Here is a 26,286-nt window from a genome sequence, read left to right on the forward strand (position 1 = left end):
TAATTGAATACCGAAAAGAACGTGGCGAAAAAAGTTTCAAATTTGGGCCCTTGGACTAAGGCCGGTACTCGGCCCTAAGTGTTTTTTCCACATAAATCGAGTAAATATCATCCGATTTTGCCAGATTTAGTTTTTTATGGAAGGTAATTGAATACCGAAAAGAACGTGGCGAAAAAAGTTTCAAATTTGGGCCCTTGGACTAAGGCCGCTACTCGGCCCTAAGTGTTTTTTGCACATAAATCGAGTAAATCTTATCCGATTTTGCTAGATTTAGTTTTTTATGGAAGGTAATTGAATACCGAAAAGAACGTGGCGAAAAAAGTTTCAAATTTGGGCCCTTGGACTAAGGCCGCTACTCGGCCCTAAGTGTTTTTTGCACATAAATCGAGTAAATCTCATCCGATTTTGCTAGATTTTGTTTCATTTGAGAGATAATTGAATGCCGAATTGAATGATGGCAAAAAAAGTTTCAAATTTGGGCCTTTGGACTAAGGCCGCTACTCGGCCCTAAGTGTTTTTTGCACATAAATCGAGTAAATCTCATCCGATTTTGCTAGATTTAGTTTTTTATGGAAGGTAATTGAATACCGAAAAGAACGTGGCGAAAAAAGTTTCAAATTTGGGCCCTTGGACTAAGGCCGCTACTCTGCCCTAAGTGTTTTTTGCACATAAATCGAGTAAATCTTATCCGATTTTGCTAGATTTAGTTTTTTATGGAAGGTAATTGAATACCGAAAAGAACGTGGCGAAAAAAGTTTCAAATTTGGGCCCTTGGACTAAGGCCGCTATTGGGCCCTAAGTGTTTTTTGCACATAAATCGAGTAAATCTCATCCGATTTTGCTAGTTTTGGTTTCATTTGAGAGATAATTGAATAGAAAATAATATCGTAAATTGTTGGTTTTATTTGAGAGGTACTTCGTACGGGCTTTCGTAATTGCGCTATGCGCAATTTTAAAAATGAACACTTTCAGTAAATTTGACCATGCCCAACTTGACTTGCATTTTGGTAACAGACGCATTAGAGGGTTGTAGACGTATTAGGGTTCCGGGCGTATTACGGCTACGGACGTATTATGGTTACGAACGAAATAGGATTACGGGTCGTACGGGGCTAAGTCGCAGCAAACGCTCCGACTGTTCTGATGCCTTGTTTTTATTGCGGATTTGTCATCTATGAACATAACCAAATGCTTTCCCTTACTGGCTGCTTCCAATTCGACATGTTACAAACGGCATATTAATCTTATAAGCCCCCAGTACTTCGTACGGGGCTAAAAAGTCCGTCTGTCTGTCTGTCCGTTCTCTAACTTGAGTAAAACACATCCGATTTCTAAAATTCTTTTTTTTCCCGTTTGGTATTATCAAAAGACAGGCTAAGTTCGAAGATGGGTGATTTCGGATCGACCTCTCCGGAGCTGGGGCCCAATAAGTGCCTAAGTGTTTTTCGACGATATCTCCAAACATTTAAGCACTACACTTGTCAGTGATACGTCAAATGAAAGGTTTTTACAATACCGATCGACAAAAAAAAAGTTTATGGAAGTTTATCGGATGACCGACTCGTGTGTTAGACCCCTTGGTGTGAACCAGGCACAGGGCGGCAAGCAGTTTTTGCTTGTAGGTCGGCCAAATTTGAACATATTTCGTCTGTTTTCGCTTTATTAGATAGGTATTGACCGTACCAATCAGGAACAAAAATGTTTATGAAATTATGTTCACCGGAGCGTGAGCTAGGTCTCTTGGAGTGAGCTCTTATCTGGCTACTCGGCCGTACAGTGAACGTGGAGTATTTTGTCAATATCTCGAGTAAATTTTGACCGAATTTCATGAATTTTTTTTGTTTGAAAGGTATTAACGAATGTAAAGCGTCGGTAAAATTTGCGGTCTCCTAACAAAATGGCTGCCGGTGGCCATATTGGATTTTAATAAAAGTGATATATCTTGGGAAAAATGGTACTTAGAGAGTTTCTGTTAACATGGAAATAATTTGTTATGTGTATGGGGTGTTTCAGGCATTCCATATATTATGGACATCTATATATATCTATATTCACCTATATTGAGTTATATTGAGCTATATACAGGCATATAGAGCTATATAATAGCATATTCATCTGTGAAATGTTTATTTATAGGAAAATATAGCGGTACATATATAGCTGTTTAAATAGGAATTTATGAAAGTTGACTTCGTACGGGGCTGTCTATATTGCCTCCGGCAATTTATTTGGATATGATAACAAGGCAAAGAGGGGATAATGCAAGTGATTTTAAAGGGCGAATAGCTTTTCATCAGAGAAGAGATTGAAGTAAGAGAAATGAAGAGTTTTACATTAAAGGCTTTTGATACGAACAGGTGTTTCGTATGGGTCGGCGTTAGCTATGTTTTTTATTAAAATAGTGATATTATCCGAATACACGAACACGCATGGCGGCCTCCGTTCTGTATGGGACTATTTTACTCACTATTCGGTTGTTTTATTTGCTAATTCAACTGAGCCTGAATGTATAGGATATTTTACCTATGGTGATGAGCAGAGGTCTGCAAGGTTAACTGTTTCACTCGATTTTTTCTGGTTTTACAAAGTACCAAAAAACTATGGTATTTATGTTAACCAAATAAAAACGGTTAAAAATAAGACCATTAATTTTTTGGTCATATGTTTCACTAAAGAAATATTTGGTATTTGAGAATACTACGAAGTAAAATGGTTTAAATTAGTACCATAATTTTTTCTAGTTAATATTTCAGAAAATAGTAAATTTAGACGTTTCGCATCAAATTATGACGATTTGCAGAAGTTTTATTTATTACTGCAAATTTTTTGGTTCTATTTTATACCATTTATCTCGTAGTTAAATGTAATACCATGAAATTCATAGTTATCAATTTAACCAAATATTTTATGGTTTAATTTTAAACTAAAAGAATTCCTAGTTATAAATAAAACCATTTTTTATTTTGAAAAAAAAGTGAAACAGTTAACTATGCAGACCTCTGGTGATGAGTTGTTTATTAAAACCGAAATGACCAGTGACCGCTCAAATGAATATTTTCTTCGGTTTATTTCTGTTTGAATTGTTAAGATACTTCATTATTCGGACAGAAGTGACGTCATTTTCCAATGAGTTTCATCTTCCATAATTGAAAATAGGGGCCAAGAAACTATACCAACCTACCAATACAGGCCTCCCGCTGCTTTTTTAGGTGTCCTACGTAGGAAATTCCGGACATTTAAAAAAAAATGTTAGGACAAAGTTGGATTATTTTTTCCGTAAAATTAGGACAAAGTTGGACAATTATTCTTTTTATCGGGTAAAATTATAGATGACGAATTATTAGGTAGTTTGACTTTATACGTACAACTGTTTTAGCAAATACCTTACAGCGTATAAATTAATTTTCCAAAAAACATAAAAAAACGAATAATTATAAATTATTTATTGAAATTTTGGCCCAAACTGCCTAGTGCCTATCAACTTATACGTCCAACCAAACCGAGTCATCTCCGAGTCTTCAACATTCAACTATAACTACAAATGCATTTGTACGCAGATGCGCCGGGCTTATATTCGCAAAAATATTTTCGCAATTTTCTTAAATTTTTGTGAGCTTTCGCTAAAAGTTTTTCAATAAAACTTATTACTTCGTGCCTAAACTGAACGCTCAGAGTCTCTTAAGGTAGTTCCTAAAAATTCTAATATAGTGTTAGGGTTCACGTATACATTTGCAAATACTGATTTCGTTCATCATATAGTCATTTTCATTTTATAGAAAACTTTAGATCAATAAATAGTCTTTTATAATTTTTAATTTTTTTTTTCGGTGACACACATTTTAGCACAATTAATAACAAACCCTTGAAAATTGGGCCACCTTTGCTTCTACACCCTCCAAAAAAAACTCGTGTGCACCATATTTGTACTTTAATAGTTATTTATGACATCGAGTGCAAAGGACTTTATTAGGCTCTAGATGTGCACACATCGTTAGCCTCATAAAGTACTTTGCAACTATATTCATACAACGTTTTATGCAACAGAGGCATCTAAAGTTCGCAATTTTTGAACATTATGATGCTGAGTTGCATAAATTAATGAAAAGTTGTCATGAATATTAAAACGAAATTTTACTGGGTTTTTAAAATGATAAATCGACAACTATCAAAAATGTCAACGCATACATGTGTTGGTGTAACATTCTACGTAAAATCCTACGAAATGTTCATCTGATACAAACTGTTGTTGGGGACACATTTATCGTACGAAATACCACTCTGGGTAACCACACAAAATAATATGAAATGTAAACAAATCGACGAAACTGATCTTTGTGCTCTTTTTTTCATACGATTGTTTTGAAATACATTTGAAATGATAACGAATTATGAATGCATTGTTTTTAGCCCCGTACGAAGTACAAAGAGGCTCACAGGATTAGGAAGCCGTGTGTATTTGATGGAATTCGAATCAGACGGTAAAGGCAAAGTGTTTGCCTATGTTCATAGATGACGCATCCGCAATAAAAATTTTGTATGTTTGTCTGTCTGTCTGTCACGTCGATATCTTGAGTAAATCAAATCCGATTTCAATTTTTTTTTCCTGAAAGATAGTCGAAATAGTGAGGCTAAGTTCGAAGATGGGCATGTTCAGGTCGTCTCTTCGTGAGTTAAGTGACTTAAGGTCTTGTGGTGATATCTATGGCAAAATAAACGATGAAAATGTAAATGCAAATGATCGGTGTTGTCAATACGAATCCAGGAAAAATAAGTTTTTTTAAATCGGGTGAGTGTACCGTGAGTTAGGGCCTTAGAAGTGAAAAGCTACTCGGCCCTTTCTGTATTTTGCGTATCAGACAAAAACCTCTTAAAAGAGGAAGGGTGATGCAAGTCCTTTACTTACAAAAGTATTGATATCAGAAAGGGTGACGCTCAAGGCTCCGATACGCAAAAATTTAAGTTTAACACCAACTCTTTACATTAAAACGAGCCGTCAGAACAGTCGGAGCGTTTGCTGCGACTGAGCTCCGCACGAACCCGTACATCTATTGCGCACGTGACCCTAGTTCGTCCGTAGCCCTACTCTTCCCGTAAACGTCGGTAAAGTAAAATTCTTATGAAATTTGTACGTCTTAAAAATTGCGCATAGCGCAATTACGAAGCCCCGTACGATGTTCCTTTCAAACGTAACACAAATTTCAAATTGACCTACAATTTCCTCAGTCCTATATTAACCTATATTTACCTATAAATAAACAATCCCGGCAAAAACTCTTTCAGAGCAAAGTTGGACGCAGTCTACAGTCTATATGTGTGATAACTTCTAAAACAATTGATATCGCTAGAGGTGACGCTGTCAGCGTCGTTACGCAAAATTGAATTTCACAGCCAATTAATTGAAATTAGCTGATCTAGTTTTCCAAACCATTCGCCAATTTTTTTTTTTTTTTCAGAAAAAATTTTAACCAGCGACGCAGATTTTTTTGGTAAAATTTTGGTTGTTTCCAGTCAAATTTTTAGCCCCGTACGAAGTACTGGGGGCTTATAAGATTAATATGCCGTTTGTAACACGTCGAATTGGAAGCAGACAGTAAGGGCAAAGCTTTTGGTTATGTTCATAGATGACGAATCCGCAATAAAAAAAATGTCCGTCCGTCCGTCCGTCCGTCCGTCCGTGACCCCTCTAGCTTGAGCAAATCACAACCTTTTTTCAAAATTCTTTTTTTCCCCGATTGGTATCGACAAAAGTAAGGTCAAGTTCGAAAATGGGCATGGTAGGGTCGGCCCTTCCAGAGCTAGGGCCCTATAGGTGTTTTTCAGTCTTTCGACGATATCTACCGAAATACGCACGTAATAGCTGCTTGTGATATATCAAATGAAAGGTATTGACGAGTAGAACAAAGTTGCTGAACATTGTTTTTGTGTAGGATGCAACGCGAGCTTGTTGGGAGGGCTCAAAGGTCGTTACTCGGCCCTAAGTGTTTTTTCCACATAAATCGAGTAAATCTCATCCGATTTTGCCAGATTTAGTTTTTTATGGAAGGTAATTGAATACCGAAAAGAACGTGGCGAAAAAAGTTTCAAATTTGGGCCCTTGGACTAAGGCCGCTACTCGGCCCTAAGTGTTTTTTGCACATAAATCGAGTAAATCTCATCCGATTTTGCTAGATTTTGTTTTATTTGAGAGATAATTGAATACCGAATAGAATGATGGCAAAAAATGTTTCAAATTTGGGCCCTTGGACTAAGGCCGCTACTCGGCCCTAAGTGTTTTTTGCACATAAATCGAGTAAATCTCATCCGATTTTGCTAGATTTTGTTTCATTTGAGAGATAGTTGAATGCCGAATAGAATGATGGCAAAAAAAGTTTCAAATTTGGGCCCTTGGACTAAGGCCGCTACTCGGCCCTAAGTGTTTTTTGCACATAAATCGAGTAAATCTCATCCGATTTTGCTAGATTTAGTTTTTTATGGAAGGTAATTGAATACCGAAAAGAACGTGGCGAAAAAAGTTTAAAATTTGGGCCCTTGGACTAAGGCCGCTACTCGGCCCTAAGTGTTTTTTGCACATAAATCGAGTAAATCTCATCCGATTTTGCTAGATTCAGTTTTTTATGGAAGGTAATTGAATACCGAAAAGAACGTGGCGAAAATTTTTTCAAATTTGGGCCCTTGGACTAAGGCCGCTACTCGGCCCTAAGTGTTTTTTGCACATAAATCGAGTAAATCTCATCCGATTTTGCTAGTTTTTGTTTCATTTGAGAGATAATTGAATGCCGAATAGAATGATGGCAAAAAAAGTTTCAAATTTGGGCCCTTGGACTAAGGCCGCTACTCGGCCCTAAGTGCTTTTTGCACATAAATCGAGTAAATCTCAACCGATTTTGCTAGTTTTTGTTTTATTTGAGAGGTAATTGAATACCCAATGGAAAGTTGGCAAAAAATTTTGGGTTTCTAAAATAATGTCGTAAATTGTTGGTTTTATTTGAGAGGTACTTCGTACGGGCTTTCGTAATTGCGCTATGCGCAATTTTAAAAATGAACACTTTCAGTAAATTTGACCATGCCCAACTTGACTTGCATTTTGGTAACAGACGCATTAGAGGGTTGTAGACGTATTAGGGTTCCGGGCGTATTACGGCTACGGACGTATTATGGTTACGGACGAAATAGGATTACGGATCGTACGGGGCTAAGTCGCAGCAAACGCTCCGACTGTTCTGATGCCTTGTTTTTTGGTAAAAATTATTTGGCAGATGATGAGAAAAACTAAGCCAGCTTGTTTGAACTAATTGGGTGTAAAATTTAATTTTTGCGTAACGAAGCTGAAAGCGTCAACTCCAGCGATATCATTCATTTTAGAAATTGTATTTCAAAGACTGCGTCACACTTTTCTCGAAGAGATTTTTGTTGGGATATCAGTCGTTTTAGAAGTGTAATCAACACTGCTTTTTATAACAGTTTACAGTTTTAATTAAAATTTTTTACGAAAATCGAAAATTTGACGAAATTCGAAAATTTGACGAAATTTGACGAAATTCGAAAATTTGACGAAATTTAACGAAATTCGAAAATTTGACGAAATTTGACGAAATTCCAAAATTTGACGAAATTTGACGAAATTCGAAAATTTGACGAAATTCGAAAATTTGACGAAATTTGACGAAATTGGAAAATTTGACGAAATTCGAAAATTTGACAAAATTCGAAAATTTGACGAAAATCGAAAATTTGACGAAAATCGAAAATTTGACGAAAATCGAAAATTTGACGAAATTTAAAAATTTGACGAAATTTGAAAATTTGACGAAATTCGAAAATTCGACGAAAATTAAAAAATTTGACGAAATTCGAAAATTTGACGAAATTTAACGAAAATCGAAAATTTGACGAAATTCGAAAATTTGACGAAGAAAGTAATTCTCTATCTGCCACCATTCAAGAAATATCTCTAAAAACATAATTGACCCACCCATTTCCAACTTTCGACATTTTTCACATATGCCAATGTGTTCTACTCGTAAAACTCTGAGACTTTGCCGAAGAAAGTAAATCTCTATCCTTTGCTTCTACACCCTCCAAAAAAAACTCGTGTGCACCATATTTGTACTTTAATAGTTATTTATGACATCGAGTGCAAAGGACTTTATTAGGCTCTAGATGTGCACACATCGTTAGCCTCATAAAGTACTTTGCAACTATATTCATACAACGTTTTATGCAACAGAGGCATCTAAAGTTCGCAATTTTTGAACATTATGATGCTGAGTTGCATAAATTAATGAAAAGTTGTCATGAATATTAAAACGAAATTTTACTGGGTTTTTAAAATGATAAATCGACAACTATCAAAAATGTCAACGCATACATGTGTTGGTGTAACATTCTACGTAAAATCCTACGAAATGTTCATCTGATACAAACTGTTGTTGGGGACACATTTATCGTACGAAATACCACTCTGGGTAACCACACAAAATAATATGAAATGTAAACAAATCGACGAAACTGATCTTTGTGCTCTTTTTTTCATACGATTGTTTTGAAATACATTTGAAATGATAACGAATTATGAATGCATTGTTTTTAGCCCCGTACGAAGTACAAAGAGGCTCACAGGATTAGGAAGCCGTGTGTATTTGATGGAATTCGAATCAGACGGTAAAGGCAAAGTGTTTGCCTATGTTCATAGATGACGCATCCGCAATAAAAATTTTGTATGTTTGTCTGTCTGTCTGTCACGTCGATATCTTGAGTAAATCAAATCCGATTTCAATTTTTTTTTCCTGAAAGATAGTCGAAATAGTGAGGCTAAGTTCGAAGATGGGCATGTTCAGGTCGTCTCTTCGTGAGTTAAGTGACTTAAGGTCTTGTGGTGATATCTATGGCAAAATAAACGATGAAAATGTAAATGCAAATGATAGGTATTGTCAATACGAATCCAGGAAAAATAAGTTTTTTTAAATCGGGTGAGTGTACCGTGAGTTAGGGCCTTAGAAGTGAAAAGCTACTCGGCCCTTTCTGTATTTTGCATATCAGACAAAAACCTCTTAAAAGAGGAAGGGTGATGCAAGTCCTTTACTTACAAAAGTATTGATATCAGAAAGGGTGACGCTCAAGGCTCCGATACGCAAAAATTTAAGTTTAACACCAACTCTTTACATTAAAACGAGCCGTCAGAACAGTCGGAGCGTTTGCTGCGACTGAGCTCCGCACGAACCCGTACATCTATTGCGCACGTGACCCTAGTTCGTCCGTAGCCCTACTCTTCCCGTAAACGTCGGTAAAGTAAAATTCTTATGAAATTTGTACGTCTTAAAAATTGCGCATAGCGCAATTACGAAGCCCCGTACGATGTTCCTTTCAAACGTAACACAAATTTCAAATTGACCTACAATTTCCTCAGTCCTATATTAACCTATATTTACCTATAAATAAACAATCCCGGCAAAAACTCTTTCAGAGCAAAGTTGGACGCAGTCTACAGTCTATATGTGTGATAACTTCTAAAACAATTGATATCGCTAGAGGTGACGCTGTCAGCGTCGTTACGCAAAATTGAATTTCACAGCCAATTAATTGAAATTAGCTGATCTAGTTTTCCAAACCATTCGCCAATTTTTTTTTTTTTTTCAGAAAAAATTTTAACCAGCGACGCAGATTTTTTTGGTAAAATTTTGGTTGTTTCCAGTCAAATTTTTAGCCCCGTACGAAGTACTGGGGGCTTATAAGATTAATATGCCGTTTGTAACACGTCGAATTGGAAGCAGACAGTAAGGGCAAAGCTTTTGGTTATGTTCATAGATGACGAATCCGCAATAAAAAAAATGTCCGTCCGTCCGTCCGTCCGTCCGTCCGTGACCCCTCTAGCTTGAGCAAATCACAACCTTTTTTCAAAATTCTTTTTTTCCCCGATTGGTATCGACAAAAGTAAGGTCAAGTTCGAAAATGGGCATGGTAGGGTCGGCCCTTCCAGAGCTAGGGCCCTATAGGTGTTTTTCAGTCTTTCGACGATATCTACCGAAATACGCACGTAATAGCTGCTTGTGATATATCAAATGAAAGGTATTGACGAGTAGAACAAAGTTGCTGAACATTGTTTTTGTGTAGGATGCAACGCGAGCTTGTTGGGAGGGCTCAAAGGTCGTTACTCGGCCCTAAGTGTTTTTTCCACATAAATCGAGTAAATCTCATCCGATTTTGCCAGATTTAGTTTTTTATGGAAGGTAATTGAATACCGAAAAGAACGTGGCGAAAAAAGTTTCAAATTTGGGCCCTTGGACTAAGGCCGCTACTCGGCCCTAAGTGTTTTTTGCACATAAATCGAGTAAATCTCATCCGATTTTGCTAGATTTTGTTTTATTTGAGAGATAATTGAATACCGAATAGAATGATGGCAAAAAATGTTTCAAATTTGGGCCCTTGGACTAAGGCCGCTACTCGGCCCTAAGTGTTTTTTGCACATAAATCGAGTAAATCTCATCCGATTTTGCTAGATTTTGTTTCATTTGAGAGATAGTTGAATGCCGAATAGAATGATGGCAAAAAAAGTTTCAAATTTGGGCCCTTGGACTAAGGCCGCTACTCGGCCCTAAGTGTTTTTTGCACATAAATCGAGTAAATCTCATCCGATTTTGCTAGATTTAGTTTTTTATGGAAGGTAATTGAATACCGAAAAGAACGTGGCGAAAAAAGTTTAAAATTTGGGCCCTTGGACTAAGGCCGCTACTCGGCCCTAAGTGTTTTTTGCACATAAATCGAGTAAATCTCATCCGATTTTGCTAGATTCAGTTTTTTATGGAAGGTAATTGAATACCGAAAAGAACGTGGCGAAAATTTTTTCAAATTTGGGCCCTTGGACTAAGGCCGCTACTCGGCCCTAAGTGTTTTTTGCACATAAATCGAGTAAATCTCATCCGATTTTGCTAGTTTTTGTTTCATTTGAGAGATAATTGAATGCCGAATAGAATGATGGCAAAAAAAGTTTCAAATTTGGGCCCTTGGACTAAGGCCGCTACTCGGCCCTAAGTGCTTTTTGCACATAAATCGAGTAAATCTCAACCGATTTTGCTAGTTTTTGTTTTATTTGAGAGGTAATTGAATACCCAATGGAAAGTTGGCAAAAAATTTTGGGTTTCTAAAATAATGTCGTAAATTGTTGGTTTTATTTGAGAGGTACTTCGTACGGGCTTTCGTAATTGCGCTATGCGCAATTTTAAAAATGAACACTTTCAGTAAATTTGACCATGCCCAACTTGACTTGCATTTTGGTAACAGACGCATTAGAGGGTTGTAGACGTATTAGGGTTCCGGGCGTATTACGGCTACGGACGTATTATGGTTACGGACGAAATAGGATTACGGATCGTACGGGGCTAAGTCGCAGCAAACGCTCCGACTGTTCTGATGCCTTGTTTTTTGGTAAAAATTATTTGGCAGATGATGAGAAAAACTAAGCCAGCTTGTTTGAACTAATTGGGTGTAAAATTTAATTTTTGCGTAACGAAGCTGAAAGCGTCAACTCCAGCGATATCATTCATTTTAGAAATTGTATTTCAAAGACTGCGTCACACTTTTCTCGAAGAGATTTTTGTTGGGATATCAGTCGTTTTAGAAGTGTAATCAACACTGCTTTTTATAACAGTTTACAGTTTTAATTAAAATTTTTTACGAAAATCGAAAATTTGACGAAATTCGAAAATTTGACGAAATTTGACGAAATTCGAAAATTTGACGAAATTTAACGAAATTCGAAAATTTGACGAAATTTGACGAAATTCCAAAATTTGACGAAATTCGAAAATTTGACGAAATTCGAAAATTTGACGAAATTGGAAAATTTGACGAAATTCGAAAATTTGACAAAATTCGAAAATTTGACGAAAATCGAAAATTTGACGAAAATCGAAAATTTGACGAAAATCGAAAATTTGACGAAATTTAAAAATTTGACGAAATTTAAAAATTTGACGAAATTTGAAAATTTGACGAAATTCGAAAATTCGACGAAAATTAAAAAATTTGACGAAATTCGAAAATTTGACGAAATTTAACGAAAATCGAAAATTTGACGAAATTCGAAAATTTGACGAAGAAAGTAATTCTCTATCTGCCACCATTCAAGAAATATCTCTAAAAACATAATTGACCCACCCATTTCCAACTTTCGACATTTTTCACATATGCCAATGTGTTCTACTCGTAAAACTCTGAGACTTTGCCGAAGAAAGTAAATCTCTATCCCTCATAAGCCAAAAAATATTAGTCCTTTCATCCTACGCTCGAGTAGCTCAAAATTTGGTCACTCTGACCACTCTAGCTCAACCAAATCTGCACCAATTTTTCTAATTATTTTTTTGTTCGATTCGTGTGGGGAATACCTTTCATTTGATGGGTCACACGCCCCTGCAGGTTTCAATACAGCTGAGCTACAGCTGAAAACGCGTTCCCGACCCTCGAAAACCACACTCAGAAACCACTTCGAGGCCAATAAAACAAAATTCTGGTTTTTCCTGGGGTAATGGCGTATCACATTTTCATTTTTATGCCCACCCTGAGGTTCCTGCAAAATTTCATGGAGATTGGCTGACTAGTTTCCGAGATCGACCGTCGATAGATAGACAGATAGATAGACAGATAGATAGAAACATACAGAGTAAGTTGAAAGATTTTGATTGTTTGGAAAACGTTAATTTGGTGCATTTTCTATCAAAATGACCAACTTCAAAACGATGTATCTCCGGCAATTTTAAAGTTACATAGTCGAGTGATAGCTCGTTTTGCTCGTATTTGAAGCGCGAATAAGATAGAATATGATTTGTGGTGATACAGGCCAAAGGAAAGAAACTTAAATTCTCGCCTATATATAGTTGCCGCGTCTCAAAAAATTTTCTTCGTTCTTTTTTTGGAAGTTAGACTGCGTCAAGTCCTCCGCTATCGCTCCGGACATGATTTACTGATAAATATGCTAGTATATAGCTCAAAATAACTGTCTATACCGTTACATAGCTCAATATACTATATATATTTATATATAGATATACATATTTGGGATCCTTGAAACACCACACACACATACCCAATCACTTCCCACTGATCAATAACTTTGTAAGAATTATTTTCACCGATTTATATTGTTTTTACAAACATCCAAAATGGCGGCCGACGGCCATTTTGATAGGAGGTGGAAAGTAGTACGGCTGCTTTACATTCGTTAGTACCTTTCAAACAAAAAAAAATTCATGAAATTTGGTCAAATTTTACTCGAGATATTAACGAAAAACACCACCTTCACTCTACGGCCGAGTAGCCTCATATAAGCTCACTCCAAGAGACCTAGCTCACGCTCCGGTGAACCGAATTTCATGAACTTTTTTTTCCCTGATTGGTACGGTCAATACCTATCTAATAAAGCAAAATCTATCTAAATCCGTTCAAATTTGGCCAACGTTCAAGCAAAAACGGGCTGCCGCCCTGTACCTAGTTCACACCAAGGGGTCTAACTCACGAGTCGGTCATCCAATTTCCATAAACTTTTTTTTCGTCGATCGGTATTGTAAATACCTTTCATTTGGCGTATCACTTAAGTGTAGCCTTTAAATGGCCAGAGATATCTTCGGAAAACGTTAAATCACTTATGGGGTCCCAGCTCGGGAGGGGTCGACCCAAAATCGCCCATCTTCGAACTTAGCCTCACTATTTTGACTATCTTTCAGGGAAAAAAAATTTGAAATCGGATTTGATTTACTCAAGATATCGACGTGACAGACAGACGGACAGACGGCCCAAATTTTTATTGCGGATTCGTCATCTATGAACATAGGCAAACACTTTGCCCCTACCGTCTGCTTCGAATTCCATCAATTACACACGGCATCGTAATCCTATAAGCCCCTTCGTACTTCGTACGGGGCTAAAAATTGCGTCACAAATGGCAGATGATTTCGGTGATATTTCTGAAGTAATTCTACTTTCGACTATACGAGAATTCAGTTTTCTCTTTTTTTAATTCCACTTATTTAGATTATTTTCATTCGCTTTTGTTTTTTTTAATTAAAATAAAATTATAAAGATTGAAGTTAGACGTGTTCAAGAAACCTCTATGGATATTCAAAATGTTTGCTCTGAAGTTTTAAGAGGTATTACTTCGGATTGCACCTGTGTAAGCTTAGTTTCTTGTGCCACGACAATTAATCACTTAGTTAGGAGGACGACAAAAATAATTTTTAATAAATTTGTTGTTTGGTTGTCCTCATCATCTGCCATTTGTGACGCAATTTTTGTAATATAAAGAATTGGTGTTAAAGTTAAATTTTTGCGTATCGGAGCCTTGAGCGCTACCCTTTCTGATATCAATACTTTTGTAAGTAAAGGACTTGCGTCACACTTCCTCTTTTAAGAGGTTTTTGTCTGATATCAGTACTTTTGTGAGTTTTAAGGTTAAAGCGCCAGTTATAACATATCAAAAGTTTTATTTAGAGACGAAGAAAGCAGTTTTATATGTCCTGTAACACAAAAGATACCAAAACCACATTTGAAACAGGAAAATCCAACTACCCGACAATTTTCATATTTGCCACTGTTTCATGTTTCTAAAACACTCAGACCGAAGGCACCAAGCTTAAAATTGAAACACTTTTCCAGTTTTGGTCATTTCGCCCGTATTCTACTCCCAAAACTCTGAGACTATGCCGAAGACACCAATTCTTCATATGCCACACATTTCGAAAAAAGTCCAAAAAACATAAAATTGAATGCCTTTGCCAGTTTTGGTCATTTCGCCCGTATTCTACTCCCATAACTCTAAGACTTTGCCGGAGACACCAATTCTCCATCTGTCAATGACAGATTCTGTCATACATTTCGAAAAAAATCTAAAAACATAAAATTGAAAGACTTTGCCAGTTTTGGTCATTTCGCCCGTATTCTACTCCCAAAACTCTGAGACTTTGCCGAAGAAACGACCGTTCCATCTGCCATAAATCCGGAGATAAGATCCGGAGATTCCAATTTCAATTTCAGAAGAGCTAGAAAAGATAAAATTCGATGTTGTGGGAGTGAGCGAAGTGAGAAAACCTGGAGAGGAATGTCTAAAATTACAATCAGGGCCCTATGTGTATTTTACATAAAACTCGAGTAAATTTCATTCGTTTTTCGTAATTTTTGTTTCATTTGGAAGGTAACCGAAGGCCGAATAGAATGTTGCCGAAAAAAAATTAAATTTGGGGCCTTGGACTGAGGCCGATACTAGGCCCTATGTGTATTTATACTCAATAAATTAAAATTTTACGGTCTATTTGAAATTTTTGTTACATTTGAAAGGAACGTCGTACGGCGCTTCGTAATTGCGCTATGCGCAATTTCTAAGATGTATACATTTCATAATAATTTTACTTCAACTACATTTACGGCCGCATAGGCTTACGGTCAAAGTAGGGCGACTGACGCGCTAGGGTCACGTACGCAATAGATAATACGGGTTCGTAGGTTTTGTAGGTTCTTAGGCTTGTTTTGTGAACTTTGTAAATCTTTAGCTGAGCTCCAGTGATCCATTTTATATTTTTTTCGAAAGGATACTTTGGTCTGTGACTAAATAATTTTGTTGAGCCGATGGCTGGAGTGAAAACTCTTGTAAAGTAGCTGTAAACAATTCAGAATTATTGAAAACATGATGTGGGCGTATATGGCAGGGCATAAGTCTTCGAGAGTTATTTAATTTGCAATTTCTTTTTAGCCCCGTACGAAGTACTGGGGGCTTATAAGATTAATATGCCGTTTGTAACACGTCGAATTGGAAGCAGATAGTAAGGGCAAAGCTTTTGGTTATGTTCATAGATGACGAATCCGCAATAAAAAAAATGTCCGTCCGTCCGTCCGTCCGTCCGTCCGTGACCCCTCTAGCTTGAGCAAATCACAACATTTTTTCAAAATTCTTTTTTTCCCCGATTGGTATCGACAAAAGTAAGGTCAAGTTCGAAAATGGGCATGGTAGGGTCGGCCCTTCCAGAGCTAGGGCCCTATAGGTGTTTTTCAGTCTTTCGACGATATCTACCGAAATACGCACGTAATAGCTGCTTGTGATATATCAAATGAAAGGTATTGACGAGTAGAACAAAGTTGCTGAACATTGTTTTTGTGTAGGATGCAGGATGTAGGATGTAGGAGCTTGTTGGGAGGGCTCAAAGGTCGTTACTCGGCCCTAAGTGTTTTTTCCACATAAATCGAGTAAATCTCATCCGATTTTGCCAGATTTAGTTTTTTATGGAAGGTAATTGAATACCGAAAAGAACGTGGCGAAAAAAGTTTCAAATTTGGGCCCTTGGACTAAGGCCGCTACTCGGCCCTAAGTGTTTTTTGCACATAAATCGAGTAAATCTCATCCGATTTTGCTAGATTTTGTTTTATTTGAGAGATAATTGAATACCAAATAGAATGATGGCAAAAAATGTTTCAAATTTGGGCCCTTGGACTAAGGCCGCTACTCGGCCCTAAGTGTTTTTTGCGCATAAATCGAGTAAATCTCATCCGATTTTGCTAGATTTTGTTTCATTTGAGAGATAGTTGAATGCCGAATAGAATGATGGCAAAAAAAGTTTCAAATTTGGGCCCTTGGACTAAGGCCGCTACTCGGCCCTAAGTGTTTTTTGCACATAAATCGAGTAAATCTCATACGATTTTGCTAGATTTAGTTTTTTATGGAAGGTAATTGAATACCGAAAAGAACGTGGCGAAAAAAGTTTAAAATTTGGTCCCTTGGACTAAGGCCGCTACTCGGCCCTAAGTGTTTTTTGCACATAAATCGAGTAAATCTCATCCGATTTTGCTAGATTCAGTTTTTTATGGAAGGTAATTGAATACCGAAAAGAACGTGGCGAAAATTTTTTCAAATTTGGGCCCTTGGACTAAGGCCGCTACTCGGCCCTAAGTGTTTTTTGCACATAAATCGAGTAAATCTCATCCGATTTTGCTAGTTTTTGTTTCATTTGAGAGATAATTGAATGCCGAATAGAATGATGGCAAAAAAAGTTTCAAATTTGCGCCCTTGGACTAAGGCCGCTACTCGGCCCTAAGTGCTTTTTACACATAAATCGAGTAAATCTCAACCGATTTTGCTAGTTTTTGTTTTATTTGAGAGGTAATTGAATACCCAATGGCAAGTTGGCAAAAAATTTTGGGTTTCTAAAATAATGTCGTAAATTGTTGGTTTTATTTGAGAGGTACTTCGTACGGGCTTTCGTAATTGCGCTATGCGCAATTTTAAAAATGAACACTTTCAGTAAATTTGACCATGCCCAACTTGACTTTCATTTTGGTAACAGACGCATTAGAGGGTTGTAGACGTATTAGGGTTCCGGGCGTATTACGGCTACGGACGTATTATGGTTACGGACGAAATAGGATTACGGATCGTACGGGGCTAAGTCGCAGCAAACGCTCCGACTGTTCTGATGCCTTGTTTATATATATTTTGATATGTGGAGATTCGCACCGCTCATTGTGGTTCAAGGAAATAAAGCGCTTGAATCACTCGGAATTTTATGTTTACCTGTCTCTAGCTAGTAAAAGCCAGTAAAATAAAGTAGGTTTAATTTAATTTGTAAAATTCAGATGGCCTCTGCACAAATTCAATTCTATTCCACATGTATCCTTATCCTATATGAACGGCGTTATGCACTAACCGTATTTGTTTTTTGTATCCTGAAATTTCATGGGTATCCTGATGTGTATCTTTTGGATCTTTTTCAAGTACGGTTACTGCATAACGCCAAAGTTGCTCGAAGCATTTATAATGTTATGTATCTATGTTATTTTTAGGAATACCTCCGAATACGGTCAATGCAATTGAATCCTCAGAGAAGAGACCCAGAGGTAAGGTTAAAATGATCACAATAGACCGTTTAAGATAGAGTTGTTTCCGTAAAAATATCAGTTTGTCTCATTCTCTGCTGCGGGAATTCAGGCATGAGGGGCCGCGCTTATCATTTCTCTGGTTAAATGATATAGGTATAATATTTAGTGAAATACAAGCAAATCATAGTCAACCATTTTAAAAGAAGGTGTCATTAGCATCGAACTACTAGCACGCTTCTAGCCGCGCGTCTGAATGACATTACCTCCTCCCATATATTTACCTTGGGGTTAACCTCCATGACATAAACAAAAGACGGATGCTAATCCGAAATGTGTATGGTATGACACTTCTGTACAGGGAAAATATTTTTGGTCGTTTTGTTTTTGGTTAAATTCCCAGATTTGCTGAATTGCTTCTTTTTTGCTAAAATTTGGGCTTTTACCGAATTCCCGCAGAATATTTGTTTTTGTTTTTTTTGCTTTGTCGCAGGCATTTTATTTGACTTTAGGTCGTAACCTTTCTTCAATTTTCACTTTTGCCTTAACACAGGAACTGTCATTCATCTGACTTAACAGAAAAGGACAGCTGCTAAACTTGAAAAAGCACAAACACAAGTTCAAGTATGACTTGATTTAAATAAAGTTTGAGTCCAGCAGTACCATACTCGACGGTATTGCATTTACTTCTCACAGAGCATATTTCCTGTTGTAAATTTGGATCTGCTGCTACTTGCCCTAACGTTTTTATTGCATGTACGTTGAGTAAATTAGATACCGAGGTGTACCTACTAGACAAATGTAGATTTTTATTAATTCATTTAAAATCCACGATACAACTATTTCGGATAGGCCCGTTAGCGTATTCCAACCAATTCGTTTACAAAGGACCAAACAATCGCCAATATATCAGGTTGTTTAATAATTATTTGTTAAGCTAAGGGGCCATTCACAAATTACGCACTCACCTAAGGGGGGGGGGGGTCAGAAATCAGATATTTTTATATGAAAAACGCGTGCGAAACGGGGGGGGTCAAAAATTAACCGTCCGTAATTTGTGAATGGCCCCTAAGCTAGTAGAGGAAAAACATAATTCCAACCAGAGCGGAATGAAGCTCGGTCGGATAAAAATAGTCATTTGTGTACCTGTTTTGGACGATTGATTTTAGGCAATTTCGCGGATTGTAGGCCGAACGAAGTGAGGTCTACAAGCGAAAGTGCCTTAAATCAACCGTCCCAAACAGGTGCACATGTGAGTTTTCATGCAGAAGGCCGGAAACCCGAGAAAATTCGAAAAATGGCCCTCATTTTCGGCCCCGAAGCATGAAAAACAATTTTAATGGCTACTACTTTTAATCTCTGTTATTAGTAATCCATTTTCTTTCTCCACCAGGAAAAGTCCGCAAAGGAGGTAATAGTTACGATTCTAACGACATCGTGGATGACCCGGAAAGTTTAAGCAAACGGAAAGGTGTGTGCGAATAATAAAAAAAAATCTCTTACAGTTTTTGACATTGAAAAGTATCGTCATATTAGGCATGTTCGAGTATATGGAGAAATTAGGCGAATTGTCAAATGAAGTGGCTTCGCTCATATTGGATGTGAAAATCAATTTTATTGTTGTCAAGTTGATTATTGTAGATAGAGGGACAAGGAATTCAGCGCCACAAATTGAGAAGCCGATTATTGACCGATTTATCTAAACTAAACGGATTTAAATTCTCTGGTCCTTGCTTGACCCTACAAAAATATAAAAATAAGTCTAAATTTCTAGATCTATTAATAAAGGTCAGTTATGCAAAAACGGATGTAATTCACGCAAATCAGGAGAAAACTCCGGCTCGGTTTCGATATCGCAATAAATTTGTGTCCCAGAGTAATCGGAAGAATCAATAGAAGGCAGGAGCGCTTGATTTGACTAGAGACTTGAATTATCTAGCAGCCTTATATTTTGCGATCCCTTATTAGATCACTTATTTGACTCTTCAAAAATGAACCGTTCTATCTGGAAACACAAAATTTAAAGAGAACTTGATTTTTCTTATCCGAAAGTGTCTTGTTTCTCAATACGACGAATGCTCCGACTCGGTTTGTTAAGATTTACATATCAAATTCTCACTGTCTCACAGTGTAACTCAAATATATGGCAAAATCAAAAAAGTAGTTAGGAGTGTATTTTAGGGTGGCTATATGGGAAAAAGTCGAGTTCGGACCTAGGTTAGGACTGAGGCCGTACCTCGGACCTAATGATTTTATCATTGATTTCGGTAGTGCTTTCGATGCTGATTCAGGAAATGTGGGTCAAAAAAAATTTTATGCCTCGCTTGGCTTGGTTTTTCTCGATTTTCTCTAAGATTTATCGATGGATTTTTTTGATAAGTACGTCAATCGATAGCCACTGGAAATACCTATCGATTGATGTGCATATCAAAAAAATCGTCGGAAGCGTTTTTGAGAAAAGTCGAAAAATGCGCCAAAACATGGCAACAACGTTGACGTTGGTACGGCGACAAGATGGCATCGTAGAGTTTTGGTCTCTTCGGAGAAAATGTTCACACAAGAGGCCGAGGTCAGAAGACCGATTTGAGATTTTAAGTCACTCGATGTTCCAAGAGTCTCAATGTGCGGAACAAAAATGTCATTTTACAGTAGAGATCTTTATGTCGCTTGAATTTCGTATACAGCAATACCATCATAACGCATCGATTCTAAGACAAAAATCTATTTCTCAAAGTTTGGACCGGCAATAATCTGATCTAACAAGGCCTTGGATCTAATCTAATGTAAGCAGTTGATGCTGGATCATTTTCCTAAAAGAATTCGAAAATTTGGATCGGTGCATGTTTCGATGCATGTATATGAATTCAATTACCTGCGAAAAGATAATGCCTATCGATTCCACAACATTTCGTCATCAAAAACTAAATATTTTATATGAAAACTCAAATGTTTTGATTTCAACTCTTACAAAATTCCATCAACACAACGAACCATTTTGTAAAAATCAACAATGTTTTTGATTTCGTTTTTTCAATACGTCAAAGTGGCAGTACTGACCGTACTAGATCAAGATCTGTAATAAATCGTTCGTTTCTTCTTCTTCTTTTTCAGCCTGTTTCTATACACTGCTGGATGTAGGCCTCTCCAACTTCTTTCCATTTCGTACGATCCATTGCCATTTGCTGCCAGTTTATACTTGCAATATTCTTAATTCCGTTTGTCCATCTCTCTGGTGGTCTACCTATAGCTCGTCTTTTATATGGTCGCCAGTTCATGATCTTTTTGGTCCAACGTTCGTCTGTCCTTCTTGCAATATGTCCCGCCCAGCTCCATTTCAGAGATGCTATTCTTTCCATGACATCAACGACCCTGGTTTGTTGTCGAATCCATTGATTCGTCATTCTGTCTCTGAGTGTTATTCCAAGCATACTCCGTTCCATGGCTCTTTGTTTCACTCTCAATTTATCTTCGGATGCTTTCGTTAAAGTTAGCGTTTCCGCTCCATAAGTGAGCACTGGAAGGACACAAGTGTCGAAAACTTTGCGTTTCAGACTATTATTCATTTTGCTTTCTAGTTTATGTCCTAGATATACGTAGCTGTTGACTCGTTCAATGACAGTGTCACCAATTTTGATTTCTCTATCGTCCCCGATGTTGGCCATGACTTTTGTTTTCGATAAGTTTATCTTGAGGCCAACTTTGCTTGCCTCTTCACTTAACTGTTGGAGCATAAGCTGAGCCTGACCTAGATTCGCTGCTATCGGTACAATGCCATCAGCGAAGCGGAGATTGCTCTGGTACTCTCCATTTATCTTTATTCCTATTTGATTAAACTTTAACTTCCTAAAAACACTCTGCAGAATCGCCGTGAATAATTTCGGTGAAATGGTGTCACCCTGCCTTACACCTCGGGCGATTCTGAATTTCTCCGTGCTCTTATGAAGTTTTATACATGAAGTAGCATTTTTGTACACATATCGGATTGTGTTGGAGTACCTTGAGTCTACTCTACATTCGTTTAATGCGTCCAATATCGACCATGTTTCCACTGAATCGAAAGCTTTTTCGAAGTCTATGAGTAGCAAGACTATGTCGATGTTGTATTCACGACACTTCTCAATAAGCGTTCTCATCACCTGCAAATGGTCCAGATCCAGATCTGAAAACAGCTTGTTCAACAGGTTGGTAGAAGTCGAACTTGTTAGTGTTCCTCTTCGTAATGAACAACTTGTAGAGTGTTGACAATAGACTTATGGGTCGGTAATTTTCCAGCTTTGTAATGTCTCCTTTTTTATGCAGCAATGTAATTACCGCATTTTCCCAGGCTTCTGGTACTTCTTCCTATTGGAGACATTGATTAAACAAAGCCGTGATTGCCTTTAATAAGGAGTCTCCACCCAGTTTAATGGCTTCCACTGGAACACCATCTTCTCCGGGAGACTTTTTGTTTTTCATCTCGGCTACTGCGGCCTTGACTTCATCAACAGTTATGTCGGGCATATCCTCCGATCCCACGTTTCTTATTATTGGTCTATCTTCGGTTTCTTCCGTTGGACTCTGTCTTGCTGAAGAAAACAAATTCTCATAAAATTCTGTTGCAATGTTTAATATCGCATTTCGATCCGTTTGGATCGTTCCTGTTTTGTCTCGTAATTTGAAGATTTCTTTTTTGGCGTTTGTCATTTTTCTCCGTAGGACTTTCATATTGCAGTTAGCTTCAATTATGTTTTGAGCCAATTGGACATTATATTTTCTTTCATCTGATCTCCTTGCTTTGTTGATACTTTTAGACAAGTTCCGGTATTCCACCGAATCTCGTCCTCCGTTTTTTACCAACTCTGCTCTTCTTGCGATCAGGTCTAATGTTTCTCTGCTGAGTTTTGATTCTTTCCCTTGGACGGATTTGCATTTGGATTTCATGAAACCCATTATTATATCGACGATTTTGGTATTTAATTCGTCCAATGTTTCACATTGATTGTTGACGTTATCTAATTCGGCAGTCATTTTCGTAGCAAATTCTTCATTTTGTGTGTAAAGCCGTTGTACTTCAATACTTTCACTTTTTTGAACTAGTTGTGATCTTTGAAATCTGGTATTTAACGTGACTCTTGCACGAACCATTCGGTGATCACTGCCGGTTGAAAAATTGTTTAGGACCGTAACGTTCTTAACGGTTGACTTACAGCCAGTTATGATGTAATCGATCTCATTTTTCGTTACACCATCTGCACCAGCCCAAGTCCATTTCCGTTGAGGCTTCCCTGCAAAAAATGAATTCATTGCGTACAAATTGTGTTGCTGTAGGAAGTTGAGTAAAGTATTTCCATGCTCATTTCTTTGGTCGTTGCTAAAACTACCAATAGAAACTTCGGAGTCTTCTTCTCGTTTTCCCAGCTTCGCATTGAAATCACCGATTAGATATTGGTAATGTGATGGGTTTTCGTTAAGAGCTTTCTCGACATCTTCATAGAATCTTTCTACTTCTTCGTCATCATGGGTGGACGTGGGTGCGTAAACCTGAATTAATTTGACACTGTATCTGTTATTTATCTTCAGGCTTACGTATATCACTCGATCGGATATGCTTTTCGTGTGAGTTATGCGATCTGACCACCGCTTGTTTATGAACAATCCGACACCGTGCATCAGCATCTGACTGTCACTTCCTCGGTAGAAGAATGTATGCCCTGATTGTAATTTCAGGCATTCCTCTCCAGGTTTTCTCACTTCGCTCACTCCCACAACATCCCATTATATCTTTTCTAGCTCTTCTTCCATTTCTTGCATTTTTTGTCTTGACGACAATGTTCTGGCATTATATGTGGCAATGTATAATTCGTTGTGGCTTCGGTTGAAGGTTTTTAGCATTAAAACACCACGCTTGCTACTGCGGTTTGGTGAGCTTTACTTTGCTCGCCCACGGTAATCTCCGAGCTCTGACCCGCACATTTCTGCACGTTCCGGGCCTATCAAAGTGCACAGTGCCCGACGGGGTAGTGTTACTCTTTTTGAACATTCTTTTGCATAAAGCTTTGCCCATTCTTTTGAACCTATCTGAGCAAAAGGTTATTGTCGTCTTTTAAAGGACGTCCTTTAAAAGCTTAACCTAGTAGCTAATAAGAATTCTGGGATCGTTCTATCCTTGGGCTTCCTGATCGTGTTGTTTCGCTTCAACGTTGGTCCCTTAACCTTAATTCTTTCGGCTTCCAGCTCACGATTCATTCAGTCTTAAGATTGATCTATCTAATCCTATCTTATCTACTGCTACGTCCTCGTTAAACTTCATTCGCATTCTTAAATTTAGCTAACTCTTCTAAGAGAGTCATTGCCCGGGGGGTAAGACGAGGACTTAAAAAGGAGCACTTGTAAGGTAGATAGTTGCACGCCTGACGCATATGCATTCAAGCGCTACCCTATCTATCTACCCCACACACCCTTCGTTTTTTGTGTGCGCTAAAATTCGAAAAAGGTCATATCTTCACATGCAACGGGATACTGACTGATTGTTGTACTAAAGTCGGAGCATTATAATTTGATCGATTCTACTCATTTAATTCATTTTTAAATAATTGTAGTTTTCGAAGAAATCATTTCGAAAACATTACAGTATAAAAGCTTAGACACGTGCATTTGAAAGGATTACCCGCAGGTATACCGCGAGTAAACAGCTCTAATGCGCATGTGTAAGCTTTTATACTGTAATGTTTTCGAAATGATTTCTTGAAAAACTACAATTATTTCAAAATGAATAGAATCGATCAAATTATAATGCTTCGACTTTATTTTGCCATTCAATACGTTTAAATTGACATACACAAAATTAACATTGCAATTTTTTCATTCTATATAAAACGAGCCGTCAGAACAGTCGGAGCGTTTGCTGCGACTGAGCCCCGTACGAACCCGTACATCTATTGCGCACGTGACCCTAGTTCGTCCGTAGCCCTACTCTTCCCGTAAACGTCGGTAAAGTAAAATTCTTATGAAATTTGTACGTCTTAAAAATTGCGCATAGCGCAATTACGAAGCCCCGTACGATGTTCCTTTAAAACGTAACACAAATTTCAAATTGACCTACAATTTCCTCAGTCCTATATTAACCTATATTTACCTATAAATAAACATTTTACTAATAAATATGCTAGTATATAGCTCAAAAGAACTATCTACACCGTTATATAGCTCAATATAGCTGTATATATTTACAAAGAGATATCCATATTTGGGATGCTTGAAACACCACACACACATAACCAATCACTTCCCACTGATCAGTAACTTTGTAAGTATCATTTTCACCGATTTCTATTGTTTTTACAAAAATCCAAAATGGCGGCCGACGGCCATTTTGTTAGGAGGTGGAAATTAGTACAGCTGCTTTACATTCAATAATACCTTTCAAAAAAAATATCATGAAATTCGGTCAAAGTTTACTCGATATATTAACAAACGAGCCAAACGAGCGTTTGCTGCGACTGAGCCCCGTACAAACCCGTATATCTATTGCGTACGTGACCCTAGTGCGTCTGTTAAAGTAAAATTATTATGTAATGTGTACATCTTAGAAATTGCGCATAGCGCAATTACGAAGCCCCGTACGACGTTCCTTTCAAATGAAACAAAAATTTCAAATCGCCCTAAAATTTTAATTTATTGAGTATAAATACACATAGGGCCCTAGTACCGGCCTTAGTCCGAGGACCCAAATTTAATTTTTTTTCAACAACATTCTATTCGGCCTTCGATTACCTTCCAAATCAAACGAAAATTACGAAAAACGAATGAAATTTACTCGAGTTATATGTAAAATACACATAGGGCCCTAGTAGCATTTCACTTCTAAGGCCCTAACTCACGGTCCACTCACCCGATTTTAAAAAACTTTTTTTTCCTGGATTGGTATTGACAATACCTATCATTTCCATCATTTGTTTTGCCATAAATATCACCAAAAGACCTTAAATCACTTAGGTGGCCCTAACTCACGAAGGGCCGACCCGAATATGCCCATCTTCGAACTTAGCCTCACTATTTCGACTATCTTTCAGGGAAAAAAAATTTGGGCCGTCTGTCCGTCTGTCTGTCACGTCGATATCTTGAGCAAATCAAATCCGATTTCAAAAATTTTTTTTCCCTGAAAGATTGTCAAAATAGTGAGGCTAAGTTCGAAGATGGGCGATTTTGGGTCGACCTCTCCCGAGCTGGGGCCGCATAAGTGATTTAACGTTTTCCGAAGATATCTCTGGCCATTTAAAGGCTACATTGTAAGTGATACGTCAAATGAAAGGTACTACTGTGTTTGGATCATCAGCAGCGAATGAGATATATAATAGACTAGTTACGTGATAGATGAATTTGTGATGTGAGCCGAAAAGCGATTGAAACCATCTATCAAATATTTTTCAGGCACTGTCTCACGAGCTGTGTACTAGTGTT

The 26,286-nt window shown here is 37.5% G+C and overlaps 1 protein-coding gene across 2 annotated transcripts in view; it reads left to right on the forward strand.

Annotated features, from left to right (window-relative positions):
• LOC119071456 (lachesin) overlaps window positions 1-26,286 on the forward strand; it is a 188,497-nt gene that overhangs the window by 156,745 nt on the left and 5,466 nt on the right. For both annotated transcript variants that reach the window (XM_037176309.1, XM_037176308.1), the window contains 2 exons: window positions 17,815-17,868; window positions 19,241-19,318. In XM_037176309.1, the coding sequence (XP_037032204.1) occupies window positions 17,815-17,868; window positions 19,241-19,318 (132 nt within the window). The remainder of the gene's footprint in view (window positions 1-17,814; window positions 17,869-19,240; window positions 19,319-26,286) is intronic.

The sequence above is a fragment of the Bradysia coprophila genome, assembly GCF_014529535.1.
Source record: "Bradysia coprophila strain Holo2 chromosome IV unlocalized genomic scaffold, BU_Bcop_v1 contig_5, whole genome shotgun sequence".
NCBI classification, from domain to species: Eukaryota; Metazoa; Arthropoda; class Insecta; order Diptera; family Sciaridae; genus Bradysia; species Bradysia coprophila.